Genomic DNA, 22,786 nt, shown 5'->3' on the forward strand with positions numbered 1-22,786 from the left:
GTAGTTGAGGCTGGGACAATCCCAATGTTTAAGAAACAGTTAGACTGGTACATGGATAGGACAGGTTTGGAGGGGTATGGACCAAGTGCAGGCAGGTGGGACTAGTGTAGATGGGACTTGTTGTCTGGTAAGTTGGGCCAAAGGGCCTGTTTCCACACTGTATCACTTTGACTCTAGGAGGCTGAGGGGTAATCTCCTCACACAGATGTGTAAAATCCGAAGGGGAATATGATGAATGCACAGAGTCTCCCCTCCCCCCCTCCCCTCCAGAGCAGTGGGGACAAAAATGTGAGGTGTAGAATTAGAACTAGACATAGACATGGGTTTAAGGCGAGAGGGGAAAGATTTAATAGGAACACGACGGTAACTTTATCCACACAATGGTGGGCACATCTGCCAGAGGAAGTAGTTGAGTCAGGTACATTTAAAAGATATTTGGATATGTAGGTTATAGGGAAGGTTCAGCAGGATATGAGCAAGTGGGACTAGCTTAGATGGAGCATGTTGGCTGACAATAGGTGCAGGAGGGCCAAGGGGTTTCTCTCCATGATGTATGCTCCATGACAGAAGTAGGGTGGTTGAGAAATCATGGTGTGTGATTACGTATCACCTCTGCATCACAACAGCAACACCCCTGCACTGAATACGCTGAGCATTACTTTTCATTGTAAACATTGGTTGTTTTGCTGAAAGCAGGGTAAATCAGATTAGGTGTGATCTCTCTGAAACTGCACGGTTTAGCCATCTGACCTACTTAGAGATGCAAATGAATAGTATCATCATGGAACATAATTCAGCACCAAGGTTCACTTTTAATCTGCAGTCATGAAATACTCAACCATTTTCCTCTCCCCTTCCAGCCCACCAGCCTCTGCATTCAGCAGATCCTCCTTCACAAGTTCCATCCACCCCAACCAGGTTTCACCATCAAACCCATGATCTCCTCCCCTCACCTTCCTGTGTGACCCGGGGTCTATTCTTCAGTCACTGTTTACTACTCCCCATCCCACGGCGCTTCACCTTGCACCCACAGGTGATGCAACACCTGTCCCTTTCATCCCTTCCCTTTCCACCATCCAGTCACCTCATTTTTTTCCCGGTGAAGTAGCAATTGACGAACTATATTCCGTGCTCAGGAGTGTTTCCAAGTTCCCTGTCGATTTAATTCACAATCCCGCTCCCATCCTAGCCGTGTCTCCTGCACTGTTAAGGTGATCCCAGCATAAACTCAGGGAACAATGCCTCACCTTGCAGCCTTCTGGGCTCAGAGTGGAATTCTCCAACTTTAGGTAACTTTTGTTCTGTTTGTATCAGGACTGGGCATCTTTGTAAACCAGCATCTGCAGATCCTGCTTAAATATTTGTCAGGCGACTCATTTGCATTCATTTGTACAGACTGGCCCACCAGGAATGTCCCACTCAATCAGATATACAACACCACACAGATCTTTACATCATTCCTACACCGCACACATACAATGACTATCAGAGCATAATTTGGTTAAAGAGGAAAAAATGAATGAATGAATAAGTCCATTTGCCAAGTATTCCTTCTTAGGCCCCCTTTGATCGTAGCTGACCATGGGTGTCTCCAGGGTGCTATTCCCTATATGGAGGATGCCTGTGCGTGACTTTGTTTAACGAGGGGAGACTGGTGCACAGACAGCCACCACATGGTCCTTGACAGATCTGGGTCATGATCCAGTGGCATGGAGTCCAAGACGACTGGAGACCCTTTTCTGCTGCAGCCTTCATCCGCCTTCCCAGCCGTTGTGACACTCCATAAAGTCAGCCATCATCCTCCTCTGGAGGCCAAGTATTCTCATACAAGGAATTTGCCTTGGTGCTCTGCCCACAAGTAACAACATGACATATAGTGACAGTTAGGAATGACACATCAAATATTAATAATAAAACATTATCGATTAAAGGTCAAGAGTTCCACTACTTTATTGGTTTTAAATTGATAAATACATATTTTACAAATGTACACTGGAGTTTGCAGATCAGAAGTTTGGAGATAAGGATCGATTGATGTTAAGTTTCAGGTGGGGCAAACTTTGACATTACTTTCAACTTGACACAAAGGATGCTTGCAACGAGAGAAATGAATGTGAATGCACTGTGGCAGCCTTGAAAGCTTCCTTCCTGTGCTGGTTTCAGCTCTGCACAAAGCTGCAACTTCCCATGAACCACTCCAGCAGCACACAATGTCTCAGTCTTACACAGCTCATATTGGACTACATTGTTCCAAGCATCACCAGGGCTGCATCAGGCCCTCAACGTCTGCACACACACACTGTTTCCTCGCGATACAGCTGATGGCACATCTCAGCAACGGCCTACATCATGTCTGGAAGAGAGGCAACACAGTTTACTAGTAGCACGCTCCTTACAAGCCAAGTCAATCAGCAGTGGGGGAGAGCGAGAGTTCACTTCTTTAGTCTAGAGATACAGCGTGGAGACTAGAGAGCGGTCCTGACCTACCATCTACCTCAATGGATACCCTCAAACTATCTTTAATCGGACTACATCTTGCACTAAACATTATTCTATTCATCATGTGTCTGTACACTGTGGATGGCTTGATTATACTGACTGCATAGCTCTCAACAACATTGTGTTTCACTGTATTTCACTGTACCTTGGTACAAGTGACAAGAAAGTAAACTAAACAGGCCCTCATGCCCACCAAGTCTGCACCAACCAATGATCATCATTCACTAGTTCCATCCTACACATTAGGGATAATTTACAGAAACCAATTCACCCACAAACCTCAGTTCAGTTCAGTTCCTGCTCGTCTTTGGAGTGTGAGGGGGAAGCGGCGCAACTGGAGAAAATGCACGTGTGCACAAGAAGAACGTACAAACTCCGTACAGACAGCGCTCGTTGTCAGGATCGAACCCAGGTCTCTCGCACTGCAAGGCAGCAACTCTACCGCTGCACCGCTGCTTGTTAACTGCAGTGGAATCATTACTATTTTGTTTAAAAATGTGGTTTGCAAAGTTACATCATCCGTCCTTTCCAAAAATGCTTGGCTGGTCTTGCCCAAAAATAATGAAACCTCACCAGGCAGAGTTGCAGAACAGTTAACTGCATTAGATATCAAATTGTTCCATCCAATCCTTTAGCTCATTATAATCTTTAGTTTAGAGATTATGGATCAGGTTTTCTGGATTAAAGATCACCATTTTTAAACAGTGAATTAGAGAAGGTACTTCAGTGTACACAGAGAGATTTGTTGCGATTTTTTACCCAGGCTAATAACAGATTACACACCTCCAACCCCAATGCGTTACATTCCCCACTTAAGGGGTTGGACAGGCTAGATGCAGGAAGATTGTTCCCGATGTTGGGGAAGTCCAGAACAAGGGGTCACAGTTTAAAGATAAGAGGGAAATCTTTTAGGACCGAGATGAGGAAAGCTTTTTTCACACAGAGAGTGGTGAATCTCTGGAATTCTCTGCCGCAGAAGGTAGTTGAGGCCAGTTCATTGGCTATATTTAAGAGGGAGTTAGATGTGGCCCTTATGGCTAAAGGGATCAGGGGATATGGAGAGAAGGCAGGTACAGGATACGGAGTTGGATGATCAGCCATGATCATATTGAATGGCGGTGCAGGCTCGAAGGGCCGAATGGCCTACTCCTGCACCTATTGTCTATGTTTCTATGTTTTTATTCCTGTTCAGTGATGATACGAGGGCAGGCATGGAAACCGCTACATTGGCTCAGAGTTGCAACTCTTTCTGTATTAAACACGAGAACTAGATTACAGTGTGAAGTCAGATGACTTTGATTCACAGTGGCGCAGCGGGTGGAGCTGCTGCCTCGCAGCTTCAGAGACGCGTGTTTGATCCCAGCCTTGGATGCTGTCTGTGCGGAGTATGCACGTTCTCCCTGTCACAGCGTGATTTCCCTACAAGTTCCTCCAGTTTCTCCCACAGCTACAAGACATGCGGGTTTGTAGGTTAATTAGCCTGTAAATTACTCTTGACGTGTAGGGATAACATAGAACTAGTGGCCACCCAATTGGCGAGTTTAGAAGAATTTAGGAGGTTAAAATTGTCATGTTGAAGACCTCCTATAAAAATTTCAAAAGAGAGCTGGGATAATCATTTACTACAGGTGCATAAATGTTCGATCAACGTACAACATACGCTCATCCAATTCAAAACATCACATAGATTATATTATTCAAAAACTAAATTAAATAAAATCTTCCCTAATGTTTCACCAATCTGTGATAAATGCCTGTGTCAAGAAGCTACCATAGCGCACTCTTTTGTTTTTTGTACAAAAATCCAAAAATTCTGGTATGAAATATTTGATATTTTTTCAAAATTAATCAAAATAAAACTGGTACCAAAACCAGAATGGATTATTTTTGGAATATCGGAAGGTAACCCTGAACTAAACGCGTTTCAGAAGAATTTATTTAATTACGGGCTAATAATGGGAAAAAAAGCTTATACTTAAATTCTGGAAAAATGCGCCCACACCAACAATAAAAATGTGGATATCAAATATGTTTGAAACATTACATCTGGAAGAGATGAGATTCCTCTTAGCAGGTAAAGCAGACCAATTCCAAAAGACGTGATCTATGTTTCTTATTACAAGTATGAGGTGCAATAGTAATTTTTAAAAATAAATAAATAAACAAATGGTATCAGGACCTGGTAACGGGAGGTAAAACAACAAAAACAGACTTGGTTGGTAGTCCCCTTTCTGCGGAGTTTAATGTTATAATAGAGCGATTGTTCCTATTTTCTTTTTCTTTCTTTTCTAGGGTCTACTTTCTCACTTTACTTCCTTCTATAACTTCTTTTCTAAGGGGCTTTCTTTTCCCAACACCCTTGCACTTCACGACTCTTGCGCACTTACTTTACTTCTATCTTTTTCTTAAAGCTCAAAAAAAAATGAAGCGGTACAAAAAAAGTATTAAGACATACGTGTTGTGTAGTATTGTAATTTACCGTACTTCTAATAAAAATAAAATAAAAATAAAAAAGAAGACCTCCTTCGACTATGTAGAAGACTAGCTTCGTGAAAATTGGACACCGAATAGTGGAGAGTGAAGTCGACCTCCGTCGATCTCCTTCGCCCTCCCTTCGACTATGTTGAAGACTATCTATGACTACCTACAAATAACATGCCGACCTACTACGATCTACTTCGACTAAACCCGCGAGCAAAAAAATATTGTTTTTTTCCATGACAACCTTTTTTTACTCACGGCCATTTGTCAGCATCTTGAAAAATACACCGCGACCTAGTTGAGGCCTCGAGTATGCGGGGACTACTCTCAAGCATGACGGAGAGTTACAAAGACCTCTTAGGACATCGTGTCGACCATGCTGCATTCATGAATCAAGGGAAAACACTTCTAAACTCACCAATTAGATCGCAGTGGGACAACCCCTTTAAAATAGAGCTCTTAAAGATAGTGGAATCAAGGGATATGGGGAGAAGGCAGGAAGAGGGTTCTGATTGGGAATGACCAACCATGATCACATTGAATGGCGGTGCTGGCTCGAAGGGCCAAACATATTGTCTATTGTCTAGTGTGAACGGTTGTTCGATGTTCGGTGTGGACTTGCTGAGCTGAAAGCTGAAAGTTTCCATGCTGTATCTCTAAACTAAACAGCACAAAACTGAACAGCACTTCCCCTGCTCCAGCAAACTAAATACTTTATTACCAAGACGATAGTGTCAATATGTAGTTACCGTTATAACGTAGGGAACACTGAAACCTATTTATACACAGCCCGCTCCCTCTAAACAGTGATATTGTACACCCACACAACCTGCTCAGTGACACAAGAAAGCTGGCACCTGGAGCAAAACGCGAAGCGCTGGATGAACTCAGTGGGGAAGGCAGCATCTGTGGAAGCTAAACTACGGAAATGGACAGGACAACATCAAGTTTCAGGTCAGAACTCTTCAGCCAGCTTGGAACACTAACATTACCTGGAACAGATTATTAAAGGGAATAGTTGTTGCTTTTATCCTGTATCTGTACACTGTGGATGGCTCAATTGTAATCATGTTGATTTGAGAATTAAGGGACAAAAGTTTAGGGGTAACACAAGGGGGAACTTCTTTACTCAGAGAGTGGTAGCTGTGTGGAATGAGCTTCCAGTGGAAGTGGTGGAGGCAGGTTCGATTTTATCATTTAGAAATAAATTGGATAGGTATATGGACGGGAAAGGAATGGAGGGTTGTGGTCTAAGTGCAGGTAGATGGGACTAGGGGAGAATAAGTGTTCGGCATGGACTTGAAGGGCCGAGATGGCCTGTTTCCGTGCTGTAATTGTTATATGGTTAGATGGTCATATGTAGTCTTTCCGCTGACTGGATAGTATGCAACAAAAAAAGCTTTTCACCGGACCTCGGTACACGTGACAAACATCTAAACCAAAGTCGACCTTTCTTTAAATATTATCGCAGGTAGTTGCTGCAGATTCTGCCTGACGGAGTCTGGTACCGATGTTGTTGGCCCTAAACTACCCTGCGGCATCAACCAGAAACAAGCAAGCTTCCTGGCCAATGTGTCTCTGTGAATGGACATGAGTGAAACGGATGTTGTGGGGATGACAACTTCACAGTTTAGTGAGCACATTCACAACTGTGCTTCCTGCACTGTTACAGCAAGCACTGCTCCAGAACACATGGTCGTGGCTACAACACATTCTGGTCACCCACAGATGGCTTTTTTTAAAACATTCTTTTTTTAATAATGGAATATGTGGAAACCACAAACAAGGATGACATTTGCTGCCCACCCCATTTCCTCTTGAACAATGTGGTTGCTAGCACAGTGCAACAACTGTATTCATAAGTGATAGGAGCAGAATTAGGCCATTCATCCAACAAGTCTACTCCGCCATTCAATCATGGCTCATCTATCTCTCTCTCCTAACCCCATTCTCCTGCCTTCTCCACATAACCCCTGGCACCTGTACTAATCAAGAATCTGTCTATCTCTGCCTTAATAAATGACAGCATACACAGACATCTGCAGCAAAGAATTCCACAAATTCACCACCCTCTGACTAAAGAAGTTTCACCTCATCTCCTTCTTATAGGAACATCCTTTAATTGTGAGGCTACGACCTCTAGCCTCCGAGACACTCTCACTTGTGTAAACATCCACTCTATCCAAGCCCTTCACTATTCATGTCTCAGCCAGAGGTAGAATGGACAGGTGATCTCCCCGCCCTAGAACACCGGTTCTCCAATGATGAGACAGTTCCAACGATGAGATCCCAAAGTTTGAGAAACATTTAGACAGGTACATGGATAGGTCAGGTCTAGAAGGTCATGGACCAAACGTAGGCAGGTGGGACTAGTGTAGATGGGCCATGTTTTTCGATGTGGGCCAGTTGGGCCAAATGGCCTGTTTCCACGCTGTTAGACTCCAGTTTTATGTTGTCATTATGAATACATTACAAATCCATTAATCTGGCACGTTTAGGACTTTATTCTTTATTGTGAGATGTACCTCGGTACAGTGAAACCATTTTTGTTGCATGCTATCCAGTCATCAACAAGACTGCACCTGATTAGAATCAAGCTGTCCACAGTGTAGAGATATAGGATAAAGGGAATAACATTGAGTGCAAGATAGAGTTCAGTACAGTCTGATTACAGATAGTCCAGAGGTCTCCAGTGAGGTAGATGGGAGGTCAGGACCACTCTCTTGTTAGTGATAGGTTGGTGCAGATGCCTGATAACAGCTGGGAAGAAACTGTCCCTGAATCTGGAGGTGTGTGTTTTCACATTTCTATACCTCTCGCCTGATGGTGTAGGGGAGACGAGGGAGTGGCCAGGGTAAGTGACTGGTAGTGGTGTATGACTGGCTGATTTTACAGACCACAGTTTAGTTTATAGAGTATTAGTTTAGATTTGTCACGTGTACCGAGATACAGTGAACATCTTTTGTTTGTGCCATACAGTCAAGGAAAACTCTACACAAATACCACCAGGCCATTCACAGTGCAGAAGCTATCCCCATTAATATTCCAACACACATTTTATTCACTTTTTGATGGTGTTACTGTCAGATGATAACATTTGCAACATGACTAGCAAGTTTCAAGGGAACACAGGAACACAAACTGGCTGTTTCAAGAGAGAGGGAGATATGGGGTTTGGTGTGGTGGAGAGTACAAGGGACAAGTACCCTGGAGGGCAGAGGGAACAGTGGAACAAAGGCCCTGATGTGGTTGAGGATGTAGGGAACAAGGGACCTGGAAGTTAGAGGATATAAGGGAACAACGACCATGATTAGCTAGATCCCAAACTTTTAGGATTATTGACTGATCAGGTAGAGGATTATCAGAGTTTACTGTACTAGCTTATATAATAATCAGATTCTTCATTAAATTCATTCTCCACAAGTGGCACAGCAGGATTTGAAGTTAAGTCTCTGGTCTGGATTATCACCACAGCCACTAGTATCCCAATCGAGTTATTTAACCACTGCAGCGCCTCTATATCAGAGATTAAAAGGTGAGATTTCCTTTTGTGCAATAACATGAAGTGATTATATTTCAACCATTTGACACCTCAAGGGGCAGGTTGATGATAAACAGCAGTTAGTTTAAGTATTTGTCGCTGGCTGCTCACCCCTAGTCCCACACTGCTAGCGTTCAGAAGGCTTGTCCGATTAAGGTTGAGGCCGATGGTGACACTGGGTTTGTGGGATGCTGAATGGCAATGAATACGAGGCAGGTAATCACACCTTCCCTTCATCAACACTATTATGCATTGTTATAGCAGTCACCATCTGCATTTCTCCCATTCTGAGTCCGACTCAATTTGGTGAGATTCTGAAGCACGAGTTACAAATTAAACTCAAAATATGCAATTTGAAAATGCAATCCTAAAGCAAGAACTGATAAAGGGTCTTCAATCTGAAATATCAGTTTCTCTCTCCACAGTTGCTGCCTGACCTGCTGAGTGTTCCCAGTGTTTTCAGTTTTTATTATGGGAAAACTATAAGAACAGAACATAGCTTTAAATAATCTCTGCAGAAGGAGCATCAGGGAGCAACTTAGAAATATAGAAAATAGGTGCAGGTGTCAGCTGTTCGGCCCTTTGAGCCAGCAACGCCATTCAATATGATCATGGCTTCACATCTACTCTGCAGATTGGAGTATGGGAAATGGTTCTGTAATGTTTCTTGGACAAGAGGAATTGCCTTTAAACTTGTTGCTTGGCTGGGCTCCGGGAACCAACCAACAACCAATTCATCCAAGCTAATCAAGGACTGATCACTGGTTAAAGGATCTCTGGGACAACAAACTCAAATAGAAGAGTCAGCATCTCACTTCACTCATTATACCACAGCTCAGTTAGAGAACACTTATTGCATTTAGAGGGATAACCAAATGATAACAGTCAATACTTTACTGTTGACGTATCATTAAATATTTTAAACAATTAGGTACCTGCTAATTCCTGATCCAGGTCTGCAATAAAATCCTCCAGGTCTTTTGTGTCTCCAAGTTTGGCTTCAGAAAAAAAAAAAAAAAAAGAATTAATTCACGTTGCAAATGCGTTGGAAGGTCCTTGCTACAACAGCAATTACACCTTCCTATATTTGCACAGCATCTTTCAGATAAATACTTTGCAGGGGGGTAAACAAGCACTAGGTGTACAGCAGAAATGCACAAAGACTTCCTAAGCACCGTTACAGAAATGCCAACCCTTCCCACATGTAACCCGAGATTCTGCCCATCACAACACAACTGGTGTTCCCTCCAATTCAAGTATCGTCCCGACTTACAGATACATCTTCAACGTCATGGAATGACAGACACATAGACAATAGGTGCAGGAGTAGGCCATTCAGCCCTTCGAGCCAGTACCGCCATTCAATGTGAATATTGCTGATCATCCCCAATAAGTACCTTGTTCCTGCCTTCTCCCCATGTCCCTTGATCTGCTCACCCTAAGAGCTCTGTCCAACTCTCTTTAGAACGCATCTAGTGAACCGGCCTCCACTGCCTTCTGGGGCAGAGAATTCCACAAATTCATAACTCTGTGTGAAAACATTTTTCTTTATCTCAGTTCTAAATGGCCAGCCCCTATTTAAGAATAAGGGGCAATTCTTATTCTGGCCCCTGGTTCTGAATTCCCCCAACATCGGGAACATGTTTCCTGCATCTAGTGTTTCCAATTCCTTAATAATTTTATATATTTTACTGCTTAGTCAGAATTAGCTTTCCGACTAATCAGTTGGAGCAACAAGAGTCAAGGGTGTTTAATAGTCATATGTAACAAAAGCAGAATGAAGTCATTCTTACTTGCAGCAGCTTAACAGGCCAGTAAACACAATACTCATAGATCACATTAAATAACAATCAAAACGCCCAATATTATTGGGAAAAGCCTGATGTCCACAGTAAACATCTCACAGATCACAGTGGTTTAAAAAAAGACCAACTTTGAATGAATGATCAGCCAAATGTTGGCACTCCAGTGATGTGCTGCTGGGTTTGATGGGGACACAGATACGATAGTGGCATTATCGTACAGAGGCTTCTAGATAGACACATTGATATGCAGGGCATGGAGGGACATGGATCACGTGCAGGCAGAGGAGATTAGTGTATCTTGGCATCAGGGTCAGCAGAGGCATTGTGGGCTGAAGGGCCTGGTCCTGTGCTGTTCTATATTCTAGATGCAGCAGACATTACAAGGAGCCCATTGTTCATGAGGGCCACAGACATGCAACTCATTGCCCTGTGTTTCCACCATCACTCCTGCAAATTCACAACAGCAAAATGGGAGAAGAATATTCCACGCAAACAGCAAATTCCATGACTAAGCTGTAAATAACCAGTCTGCAATAGACTAATTCATCAGCGGGGAACATTTCTGTGGACTGTGACCAAAGTTCCAGTGCCATATGTTGCTACTCGTGGGTGAACAAAACAGTTAAACCACTTGACCACACAAATACAACACTTTCAGTTCAACGTTCCTCATGCAATTTTGGCAACATGAACATTGGCCAATATTCTCCTGTTCTCGGCAAGAATCCGCACTTTCCCAAATATCTTACAACTAGAGGGAATAGGTTTAAAGGTGAGAGGGGTAAAGTGTATTGGAAACGTGTGGGTAAGATTATTTTTTTCACGCGGAGACAGTGATGGGCTTTCACTGACCTAGATACACATGACAATAAACTAAACTGTAACATGTAAACTGGGTGCCAGGAACACACAGCCAGAGGTGGCGGTGGAGGTTGATACAATGCTCATGTGTAAGAGGCTTTTAGATATAGACAATAAACAATAGGTGCAGGAGTAGGCCATTCGGCCCTTCGAGCCATCACCGCCATTCAATGTGATCATGGCTGATCATCCCCAATCAGTACCCCGTTCCTGCCTTCTCTCCATATCCCCTGACTCCGCTATCTTTAAGAACCCTATCTAGCTCTCTCTTGAAAGTATCCCGAGAACCGGCCTCCACCGCCCTCTGAGGCAGAGAATTCTGCTGACTCACAAATCTCTGTGCGAAAAAGTCTAGTGTCTGTTCTAAATGGCTTACCCATTTTTCCTTAAACTGTGGCCCCTGGTTCTGGACTCCCCCAACATTGTGAACATGTTTCCTGCCTCTTGCATGTTCAAAACCTTAATAATCGTATGTTTCAATAAGATTTCCTCTCATCCTTCTAAACTCTAGAGTATACAAGCTTGGCCGCTCCATGCGATCAACATATGACAGTCTCACACATGCATGTACAAGGAGGGATATGACCATATGCAGGTGGATGTTACATCATCATGGCAACATGTTCAGTACAAACACTGAGGGCCAAAGGACTAGGTCCTGTGTTGTTTTATCTCTGTGTTCTATAGACTCGGATCCTTCAATTGGTGCTGGATCATTTATTTACATCTACATTGCCCGATTTCTCTCCTGAATATTGAAACATTTATGCCGCAATCTGTCCCAACATAAAACAATACTTTGGAACGCAGCAGCTGTACAAAACATTAGTTAAGCCACATTTAGAGTATTGTGTACAGGTCTGGTCCATTACAGGAAGCATGTGGAAGCTTTGGAGGCAGAAGTTCACCAGGATGTTGTCTGGAATGGAGAATATTAGTTGTAAGGATGAATCTTGTGGCTGATACAGTCATGGAATCATACAGTCATAGAAACAGGCCCATTGGCCCAACTTGCCCACACCGGCCAACATGCCCCATCTACACTGGCACCACCCGCCTGCGTTTGACCCATATCTCTCCAAACCTGTCAATTCCCCAAAGATGGCTGTGTGGACAATTGTGATAAGAAAAGGAATAACTGATGCTGGTTTACAAAACAAAACACAAAGTGCTGGAGTAACACAGGAGGTCAGGCAGCATCACTGGAGGACAAGGATAGGTGATGTTCCAGGTCAGAACCCTTCTTCATTGGTTGTGTCTTTTTTTTTTGAACGGCTATGATTAATGAATCATGATGCCTTCAGTTAATCCAAGGCCTCCCATTGACCACTTTACTACCGGGTAACAATGCTTCATGTCCCCACTGAAGGTGATCAAGTGTAATAGGAGGATTAATCATGTACGGATGTGGACACTACCTTTGGTTGTTGCTGTGTCCACGGAGTTCAGCTTCTCAACGCTGCAGCTCAAGCTGCTACCAGCAGATGATGCCGTGCCTGTCAACAGAAAGGGGAGGCTGTTACTTTGGGCAGCTTCATCTCAGGTTCCATATACACAAGAACAGTCACCTCAATCCACAGGGTGAGCAACAGCAAGGATGGAGGTCTAGAGCGAGGACAATTATTGGTTCATTCTCCAACGTACACCACAATCTGGTTCTTCCTCTCAGTTTAATTGGGCAACAAGGAGTTACACGAGAAGGCAGGAGAATGGGGTTGAGAGGGAGAGATAGATTGGCCAGGATTAATGGCAGAGTAGGCTTGATGGGCCGAATGGCCTAATTGTACACCTTGAACCTATGAATATGAACTAGCCCTTCTCAATATTGTTCGTGACAAAATGCCCCAGTCACTTTTCCTGACCTTGAGTATCACAATAACTGTCACAGAGGTCACAGTGCCCAACACCACGACCACAATATAGGCTGCCCATTCAGTTCTGACATGGATAGAGACTATTATGAGGAAGACAGAAGAATCGGAACGAGGATGTTCTTAAAGCCTTCCAAAGCACACCCTTCCTGACCAATGAACAGTCAAACTAGAGAAGCAACAAAGTGTTGCACGAATAGGCCATTCAGCCCTTCGAGCCAGCACCACCATTCAATATGACATACATATTGAACAATAGACAATAGGTGCAGGAGTAGGCCATTCAGCCCTTCGAGCCAGCGCCACTCAAATGTAGGAACATAGGAGCTAGCTAAAATGGCCAAACAAGTAGATAGGACAAGGTCCGTTACCCAGGGTGGGGAAATCAAGAATCAGAGGACAGGGGTTTAAGCTGAAAGGAGAAAGATTTAATAGAAACCTGGAGGGGCAACATTTTCACTGGTGGAGGGTAGATGGAATGAGCTGCCAGAGGAGGAAGTTGAGGCAGACATAATCATGGCATTTAAAAGTCACTTGTGCAGGCACATGTAAGGGAAGGTTTGAGTGATATGGAGCAAATGCAAGCAAATGGGAGTAGCCTAGGTGTGGTGTCTTGCTTGACACAGATGTGAAGGGCCAAAGGGCCTGTAGGACTATGACTCTAAGACCCACCAAACAGCCCAGATCATTAAAAGCTTCATCTGTGACAGATGGTTCAGATCCTACTTTAGACTCCACATAACTGGAGTGGAAGCAGCTCACATCATCTCAGGGAAGGGTCACAGGGAGAGCGAGGTAGAGGCAGAGAGAAGACTCTACAATGACTGCACATCATTTTACAATGTTACAGAATTGTGGAAAGTTTTTTTTCCCCACACTGCATATTGAAAGTGAGGATGATTCATACAGACTGACCACATCACGAAGTGATACTGATGGCGAATACACTCAAGGCATGAGAAAGCCACACATGGTTTTTCCCTTCTCGTGAAAGGTAATGAAATTAACCTGCTGAGGAACCATGTTGATGGCAATGATGATTAGTTAACACCGGATAAAACTGATTCCTGCCACAAGTTCTTAAACCCAATTTCAATGCAAGCCGCCCAGTTCTCATTGTAACTTAAAGTGGGTTCAATAAAACATTACACCATCATTACAGTGTCAAAATAAAGGTCACATGAGCAGCACAGAGTATAGGATCTAAATGGTGCGATTTATATGCAGAATCTAAACCATTTGGGTAATTTTAACATCATTTGCTAAGGAGGAAATCTAAGAAATTGGGTGCGTTGCGATTTTAAACTTTAATAGGTGATGTCGGCTGGTGGTAAAACTGAGTTAACCACAAAATGGTGATGTATCAGATCATAGACACAAAACGCTAGAGTAACTCAGCGGGTCAGACAGCAACTGAGATAGCGGAGTCAGGGGATATGGAAAGAAGGCAGGAACGGGGTACTGATTGGGATGATCAGCCATGATCACATTGAATGGTGGTGCTGGCTTGAAGGGCTGAATGGCCTACTCCTGCACCTATTATCTATTGTCTATCTCTAGAGAAAACATAGGCAACTGGGACTAGCTTAGATGGGGCATCTTGCTCAGTATGGACAAGTTGGGATGAAGGTCCAGTTTGAATCTGTTACACTACAACTCAGACAATCTCCTACTGCCTGTCCAGGTAAACCAATGATGGGCCACAAAGGCTAAACTGTTCAAGAACACACATTCCCTGGGAGTCTGTGTTTCTCAACTATGTCTGCATCTCAATGTGAACCAATGTACAACTCACTGCCCAGCAAATCTCACACCTCATCCCTTCCCACTACACTTCCCACCATTCATGACAGAGTTCCTGTCACCTTCTGCCTTACCCCACACAAGATTCATTTGTAGTTTTGCAGATATTAACAATGCAAATATTGCACACCAACCTGGTAACAATTCGGTAACCACATTAGTCTCATCTTGATGGTTCATGTGTGAATTAACAATTTCATACTGACTGTAAACTTCTCTATATTGTCTTTGCAATGACTGCATGTGTGTTGGTATCAACATAGCCGTGATCCCACAGCACAATGCAAACCATAAGATATTGGAGCAGAATCAGGCCATTCGGCCCCTCAAGTCTGCTCTGCTATTCAATCATGGCTGATCTATCTCTCACTCTCAACCTAAATCTCCTGTCTATATCTCCACTTTAAACATGCCCAATGATACCTCCACCACTGTCTGTGGCAAAGAATTCCACAGAATCACCAACTTCTGGCTACAAAAATTCCTCTTCATCTCCATTTCCAAAGGTGCCCTCTGGTCTTAGACTCTCCCGCTGGTGGAAACATCCTCTCCATGTTCACTCCGTCTAGTCTTGTCCAATGGTCGCGCGAACCGGAACAACAAACTACGAACTATCTTGAACCAAACTTGTTTGGACTTTATCTTGCACTTTTGTAGAATGAATCACTGATGGTGATGAGTCAGAGTATAGAAGTGAGATCGACCGATTGACCAAATGGTGCCAGCACAATAACCTGGCTCTCAACACCAGCAAAACCAAGGAACTGATTGTGGACTTTAGAAGGGGAAGGATAGGGACCCACAATCCCGTTTATATCAATGATGGTGGAAAGGATCAAGAACTACAAATTCCTGGGCGTGCATATTTCCGAAGATCTTTCCTGGTCCCAGCACACTGATGCAATCATAAAGAAGGCACATCAGCACCTCTACTCCCGAGAAGATTACGGAGAGTCGGAATGTCAAGGAGGAGTTTCTCGAACGTCAACAGGTGCACAGTAGAGAGCATACTGACTGGTTGCATCGTGGCTTGGTTTGGTAACTTGAACATCCAGGAGCGGAAAAGAATGCAGAAAGTTGTGACCATTGCCCAGTCCATCATCGGCTCTGACCTCCCCACCATCGAAGGGATCTATCGCAGTCGCTGCCTCAAAAAGTCTGGCAGCATCATCAAGGGCCCACACCATCATCTCTCTCCGCTGCCATCAGGTAGAAGGTACAGGAGCTTGAAATCTGGTACATCCAGGTTCAGGAACAGCTGCTTCACCACAGCCATCAGACTATTAAACTCAACATCACACAAGCTCTAAACAATAATAGCCTTTTGCCTGTATCTGTTTATTTATTGTGCATATATATGGTCTATGGGATATAAACAATTAACTTTTATCTCCTGTTCCGTATTATGTTGACATATTCTGTTGTGCTGCAGCCAGCAAGAATTTCATTGACTAAATATTGTACCCTTTGTCTGTACACTGTGGACAGCTTGATGGTATTTATGCATAGTCTCTTACAACCATATAACAATTACAGCACGGAAACAGGCCATCTCGGCCCTACAGGTCCACGCCGAACAATTATTTTCCCTTAGTCCCACCTGCCTGCACTCATACCATAACCCTCCATTCCCTTCTCATCCATATGCTTATCCAATTTATTTTTAAATGATACCAACGAACCTGCCTCCACCACTTCCACTGGAAATTCATTCCAAACAGCTACCACTCTCTGAGTAAAGACGTTCCCCTTCATGTTACTCCTAAACTTCTGTCCCTTAATTCTGAAGTCATGTCCTCTTGTTTGAATCTTCCCTATTCTCAAAGGGAAAAACTTGTCCACATCAACTATGTCTATCCCTCTCATCATTTTAAAGACTTCTATCAAGTCCCCCCTTAACCTTCTGCGCTCCAGAGAATAAAGACCTAACTTATTCAACCTTTCTCTGTAACTTAGCTGTTGAAACCCAGGCAACATTCTAATAAATCTCCTCTGTACTCTCTCTATTTTGTTGACATCCTTCCTATAATTGGGCGACCAAAATTGTACACCATACTCCAGATTTGGTCTCACCAATGCCTTGTACAATGTTAACATTACATCCCAGCTTCTATACTCAATGCTCTGATTTATAAGGGCTAGCATACCAAAAACTTTCTTTACGACCCTATCTATATGAGATTCCACCTTCAAGGAACTATGCACGGTTATTCCCAGATCCCTCTGTTCAACTGTATTCTTCAATTCCCTACCATTTACCACGTACGTCCTCTTCTTTGACTGGATAGCCGCAACAAAACACTTTTCATTCTACCTCGGAACATGTGACTCTAAACTAAACTAAACTGCCGTTTGGCCCGTTCTGAAATCAGAACAAACCCAACTGAGAGGCACCAGCAGAGTACGACTCAGCCCCAGTCCCCACACCCATCACATGAGGCAATGGAGAGGTTAGTCACCACACAAAGTGCATCACTCACTCTCTGGGTCATCGATCCCACTGTCCCGGGCAGTCATCGCACCCAGCTTCTTCTTCTGATTCAAATGTTCCACATATTCGGTGCCAGCCTTGGAGGAGCAGGACAGATCATCGATGACCACATTGAATTCATTGAGAACAGCATCAAATTCATCCTCGTTCCACACTGAAAGCAGGCAGAAAGAAATCATGTTCCCACAAGTTACTTGGTGAAGTGCAGCAGTCATGTTGCAAGAACACCACACAAGACACAATACACACAAGGAGCCAACACCAGGAACTACAGATGCTGAAATGTCATCTAGAACACCAAGTGTTGGAGCAACTCAGTGGGACAGGCAGCATCTCTGGCTGGAGACAGACACAACATGCTGGAGTAACACAATGGGACAGGCAGCATCTGCAGATAGAAGGAATGGGCGAGACCCTTCTTTAGAATGAGCATCAGGGGAGAGGGAGTTACAGACATAAGGAAGTGTAAGAGATCAAGAGAGATGGAGTTCAAGGAAAATGTAGAATAGACCATTGTTAGCTTGAAAAATGTAACAAAGCAAACAGGGATAGAATGTCATCATGGGGACAGTAAGACTGGTTGGAGAACTGGGGAAAGGGAGGGATGGAGATAGAGGGAATGCAAGAGTTACTTGAAGTTAGAGAAGTCAATGCTTAAGGATAAGGGGGAAGTCTTTTAGGACCGAGATGAGGAAAACTTTTTTCACACAGTGGAGTGGCAGAGATAAGAGATAAGCCACAAGGCTCGGTGCTGGGACCGCAGATATTTACAATATATATTAATGATTTAGATGAAGGAATTAAAAGTAACATCAGCAAATATTCAGATGACACAAAGCTGGGTGGCAGTGTGAGCTGCGATGAGGATGCTATGAGGATGCAGGGTGACTTGGACAGGTTGGGCGAGTGCGCAGCTGCATGGCAGATGCAGTACACTATGGACAAATGTGAGGTTATCCACTTTGGTGGCAAGAACAAGAGACAGATTATTATCCGAATGGTGTCAGATTAGGAAAAGGGAAAGTGTAATGAACCTGGCGTCCTTGTAAATCAGTCACTGAAAGTAAGCATGCACGTACAGCAGGCAGTGAAGAAAGCTAATGGCATGTTGTACTTCATAACGAGAGGATTCGAGTATAGGAGAAAAGAGATTCTTCTGCAGTTGTACAGGACCTTGGTGAGACCACACCTGGAGTATTGTGCGTAGGTTTGGTCTCCTAATTTGAGGAAAGATATTCTTGCTATTGAGGAAGTGCAGCGCAGGTTCACAAGGTTAAATCCCGGGATGGCGGGACTGTCATTTGATGAAAGAATGGAACGACTGGGCTTGTATTCACTGGAATTTAGAAGGATGAGGGGAGAACTTATAGGAACATTTAAAATTATTAAGGGCTTGGACACGCTAGATGCAGAAAAATGTTCCCGATGTTGGGCGAGTCCAGAACCAGGGGCCACAGTTTAAGAATAACATAGAGACATAGAAAATAGGTGCAGGAGTAGGCCATTCGGCCCTTTGAGCAATATTATCATGGCTGATCATCCAACTCAGTATCCTGTACATGCCTTCTCTCCATACCCCCGGATCCCTTTAACCACAAGATCCACATCTAACTCCCTCTTAAATATAGCCAATGAACTGGCCTCAATTTCTTTCTGTGGCAGATAATTGCACAGATTCACCACTCTGTTTAAAAAATGTTTTTCTCATCTCGGTCCTAAAAGACTTCCCCCTTATCCTTAAACTGTGACCCCTTGTTCTGGACTTCTCCAATATCGGGAACAATCTTCCTGCATCTAGCCTGTCCAACCGCTTAAGAATTTTGTACGTTTCTATAAGATCCCCCCTTAATCTTCTAAATTCTAGCAAGCACAAGCCAGGTCTATCCAGTCATTCTTCATATGAAAGTCCTGACATCCCAAGAGTCAGTCTGGTGAACATTCTAATCAAGGGATATGGGGGAAAGGCAGGAATGGGGTACTGCTTGTGGATGATCCCATTGAATTGCCGTGCATGCTCGAAGGGCAGACTGGCCTATTCCTGCACCTATTTTCTACGTATCTATGTATCTTAGTAAAATCCTTAAAGGATTGGACAGGCAAGATGAAGGAAAATGTTCCCGATGTTGGGAGACTCCAGAACCAGGGATCACAGTTTAGGAATAAAACATAGGCCATTTAGGACTGAGATGAAGAAAACCTTCTTCACCCAGATAGTTGTGAATCTGTGGAATTCTCTGCCACAGAAGGCAGTGGAGACCAATTCACTGGATGCTTTCAGGAGAGTGTTAGATTTAGTTCTTAGAGCTAAAGGAATCAAGGGATATGAGAAAAAAGCAGGAACGTGGGACTAATTTGAGAGTTAACCTGGACCAACCCTTCTCTTTGAAACAGGCACCACACGCCCCAAGGCCTCCACCCCATCCCCGTCCCATGGCTGAACACTCTCGGGGACGCGCAGTCTCGACCAGAAACATCACCCATCATTCCTTCACTCCACAGATGCTGCCTGTCCTGCTCTGTTACTCCAGCATTTTGTTTTTATCTCCCAACATCAGTCTAAAGTTCCAGCTATTTAGAACCTTGCTTTAAAATAATAATAATAACCAGCATATATATATATCGCTGACATTCGGAGCCAGGATGGAGTTCTGTACATCAGTGAATCATGTATATTCTCACCAGTCTGGAGAAGGGCCCTGCCTGACGCCTCGCGTAGCTATGTTCTCATAGAAACATAGACAAATAGGTGCAGGAGTAGGCCATTCGGCCCTTCAAGGCAGCACCGCCATTCAATATCAATCAATCAACCTTTATTGTCATCTTGCAAGCAACAGTTGTACAGTGCAAAATGAAAAAACGTTTCCATGGGAATAGCGGAGCATCGCACATGAAATTTAAAACATTTCACACATAATAACACTAAAAACAATCCAGTCCCTGATGGAACAGTATAAATAGTTAAAAGCAGGTAAAACACAACGTTAAAATACAATAAACCAATCATAAAAATGTCCGGGGCAGCTGATTTGAGTGGCCAGTGCCAGTTATTAAAGTGTCCGTGCCAGCCGCAGAATCAAGTGACTGTGAGTACAGAGTGACTGTTTAGCAGCCTCACAGCCTGTGGTAGGAAGCTGTTTAGCAGTCTTGTAGTCCGGGCTTTGATGCTTCGATATCTCTTACCTGATGGCAGGAGATCCAGGTGTATGTGGAGGGGGTGCAGTTTGTCCTTAACAATTCTCTGAGCTTTTTTCAGGCAGCGGCTCTGGAACAGTTCTTGTACCGAGGGTAGGGAGACGCCAATGATCCTCTCTGCTCCCCTCACTACCCTCTGCAGAGCCTTCCTGTCCGAGCAGTTACAGGTGGAGTACCACGTATTTATGCAGTACGTGAGTACAGACTCCACCGTACCCCTGTAGAAAGTACTGAGGATGTTGGTGGGGAGTGAGGCCTGTTTTAGTTTCCTCAGGAAGTGCAGTCGCTGATGGGCCCGTTTGACAATCCCAGTGTTGTTCCTGGACCAGGTGAGGCTGTCTGTAATTTGCACACCGAGAACTTTATGCTCTCCACTCTCTCCACTGTAGTGCCACTGATGTTGAGGGGTGTATGCTTTGGCTGCGCTCTCCTGAAGTCGACAACCATCTCCTTCGTTTTGTCGACATTTAATTCTAGATTATTTTTGCCGCACCAGTCCACTAGTTGTTTCACTTCCTCCCTGTACATTGATTCGTCATCTCCACTGATGAGTCTCACCACTGTTGTGTCATCCGCAAATTTTATGATCTTATTGTCCCTGAATCTGGCAGCACAGTCATGTGTGAGCAATGTGAACAACAGCGGGCTGAGCACACAGCCTTGAGGGGAGCCGGTGCTCAGCGTGATCGAGCCTGAAGTGTTCTTGCCAACACGGACTGACTGATCATGTCTGTTAATCCAAAATCTGTTCCCCGTTCCTGCTTTCTCCCCATATCTCATGATACATTTAGCTCAAAAAGCTGAAACAAACTCTTGAACGCGTTAAATGAATTGGCCTCCACAGCCGTATGTGTAGAGAATTCCACAGATTCACAACTCTCTGGGTGAAGGGGTTTCCTCCTCAGTCCTAAGAATCGGCTAGTTTAAGAATGCTATATGTTTCTATAAGATCACCTCTCATCCTTCAAACATTCCATATTAACCTTGTAAACCTGCGATGCACTCTATCAATAATACAGTTTACGCCCCCTGATAACCTGCCGCGGGTCCCGGGGCTGAGCGCGTCTCGGCGGGCGAGGCATCACCGAGCGGCTCCACGCTGAGGCACCGCCGGACCTGGTTACCGGCTACTCTGGTAACCCAGCGTGTCATAGAGAGCAGACCCGGTGTCAGGCAGTCTCCGTGCCGCTCCCAGAGCCCATGCAGCCCCCCTCCCGGGGTCCCAGCGCGAACACCATCCAACGTTAATTCCACCCGGCCCCAGCGCTAATCTCCGAGCGCCAGTCACAGCCTGTACCTTCAGCCGTAACGCCAGGTCCCTCTCCCAGCCTGTGCCGACAGTGTCACTCTCACTCCCGCGACCATGCAGTGCCGTTCCCTGGGCCAGATCCAGAGACCCCCTCGCCAGATCCAGTGTCCCCCTCGCCAGTCACCCTCGCCAGATCCAGTGTCCCCCTCGCCAGATCCAGAGACCCCCTCGCCAGATCCAGTGTCCCCCTCGCCAGATCCAGATCCAGAGCCCCCCCCTCGCCAGATCCAGAGTCCCCCCCCCTCGCCAGATCCAGAGTCACCCTCTGCCAGATCCAGAGTCACCCTCGCCAGATCCAGTGTCCCCCTCGCCAGATCCAGTGTCCCCCCTCGCCAGATCCAGTGTCACCCCTCTCCCAGATCCAGTGTCCCCCCTCGCCAGATCCAGTGTCCCCCCTCGCCAGATCCAGAGTCCCCCTCGCCAGATCCAGTGTTCCCCCTCGCCAGATCCAGAGTCCCCCTCGCCAGATCCAGAGACCCCCTCGCCAGATCCAGTGCCCCCCCCCCTCGCCAGATCCAGAGTCCCTCTCTCCAGATCTCCAGACCCCCTCGCCAGATCCACCCCCTCGCCAGCACCCGCACCGCAAGCCGATTGCCTCACCTGCAGCGTCCGCCTGTGTTGAGCTCATGGCTGCGTCTGTCCGCCGCTCAGCCCTGCGTTGCTTTATCCCCCTCACACTCCCGCCCCCACCCTGCACCCGCCAATCACAGGCCGGATTCGCATGATGGGCGACCCCGCCAACCAATGAGGGCGGAAACCTCCCGCCCAGTGACGTCACTGCGGGGGACTCCCCCTCCGTCACGGGATTTGTAAGAACTCATTCTTTGTAAAAAAAACCTTAAGGGAATGGAATAAACTAGACAACAATATAGTCAAATCACCTTCACTAGATAGTTATAAGGGGGGCACTAACAGCACGTTAGTGAGCACAAC

At 44.9% G+C, this 22,786-nt stretch overlaps 1 protein-coding gene across 1 annotated transcript; it reads right to left on the reverse strand.

The window, feature by feature from the left end:
• Positions 1-1,925: 1,925 nt before the first annotated feature.
• Positions 1,926-22,529, reverse strand: LOC129693964 (regulator of cell cycle RGCC-like). The gene is made up of 5 exons (XM_055630686.1): positions 22,454-22,529; positions 17,342-17,506; positions 12,606-12,683; positions 9,457-9,519; positions 1,926-2,353 (listed from the first exon to the last, which is right to left on the reverse strand). The coding sequence occupies exons 1-5, from the start codon at positions 22,479-22,481 to the stop codon at positions 2,343-2,345; spliced, it is 345 nt and encodes a 114-aa protein (XP_055486661.1). The 5' UTR covers positions 22,482-22,529; the 3' UTR covers positions 1,926-2,342.
• Positions 22,530-22,786: the final 257 nt, after the last annotated feature.

This window comes from Leucoraja erinacea, unplaced genomic scaffold (genome assembly GCF_028641065.1).
Source record: "Leucoraja erinacea ecotype New England unplaced genomic scaffold, Leri_hhj_1 Leri_505S, whole genome shotgun sequence".
NCBI classification, from domain to species: Eukaryota; Metazoa; Chordata; class Chondrichthyes; order Rajiformes; family Rajidae; genus Leucoraja; species Leucoraja erinaceus.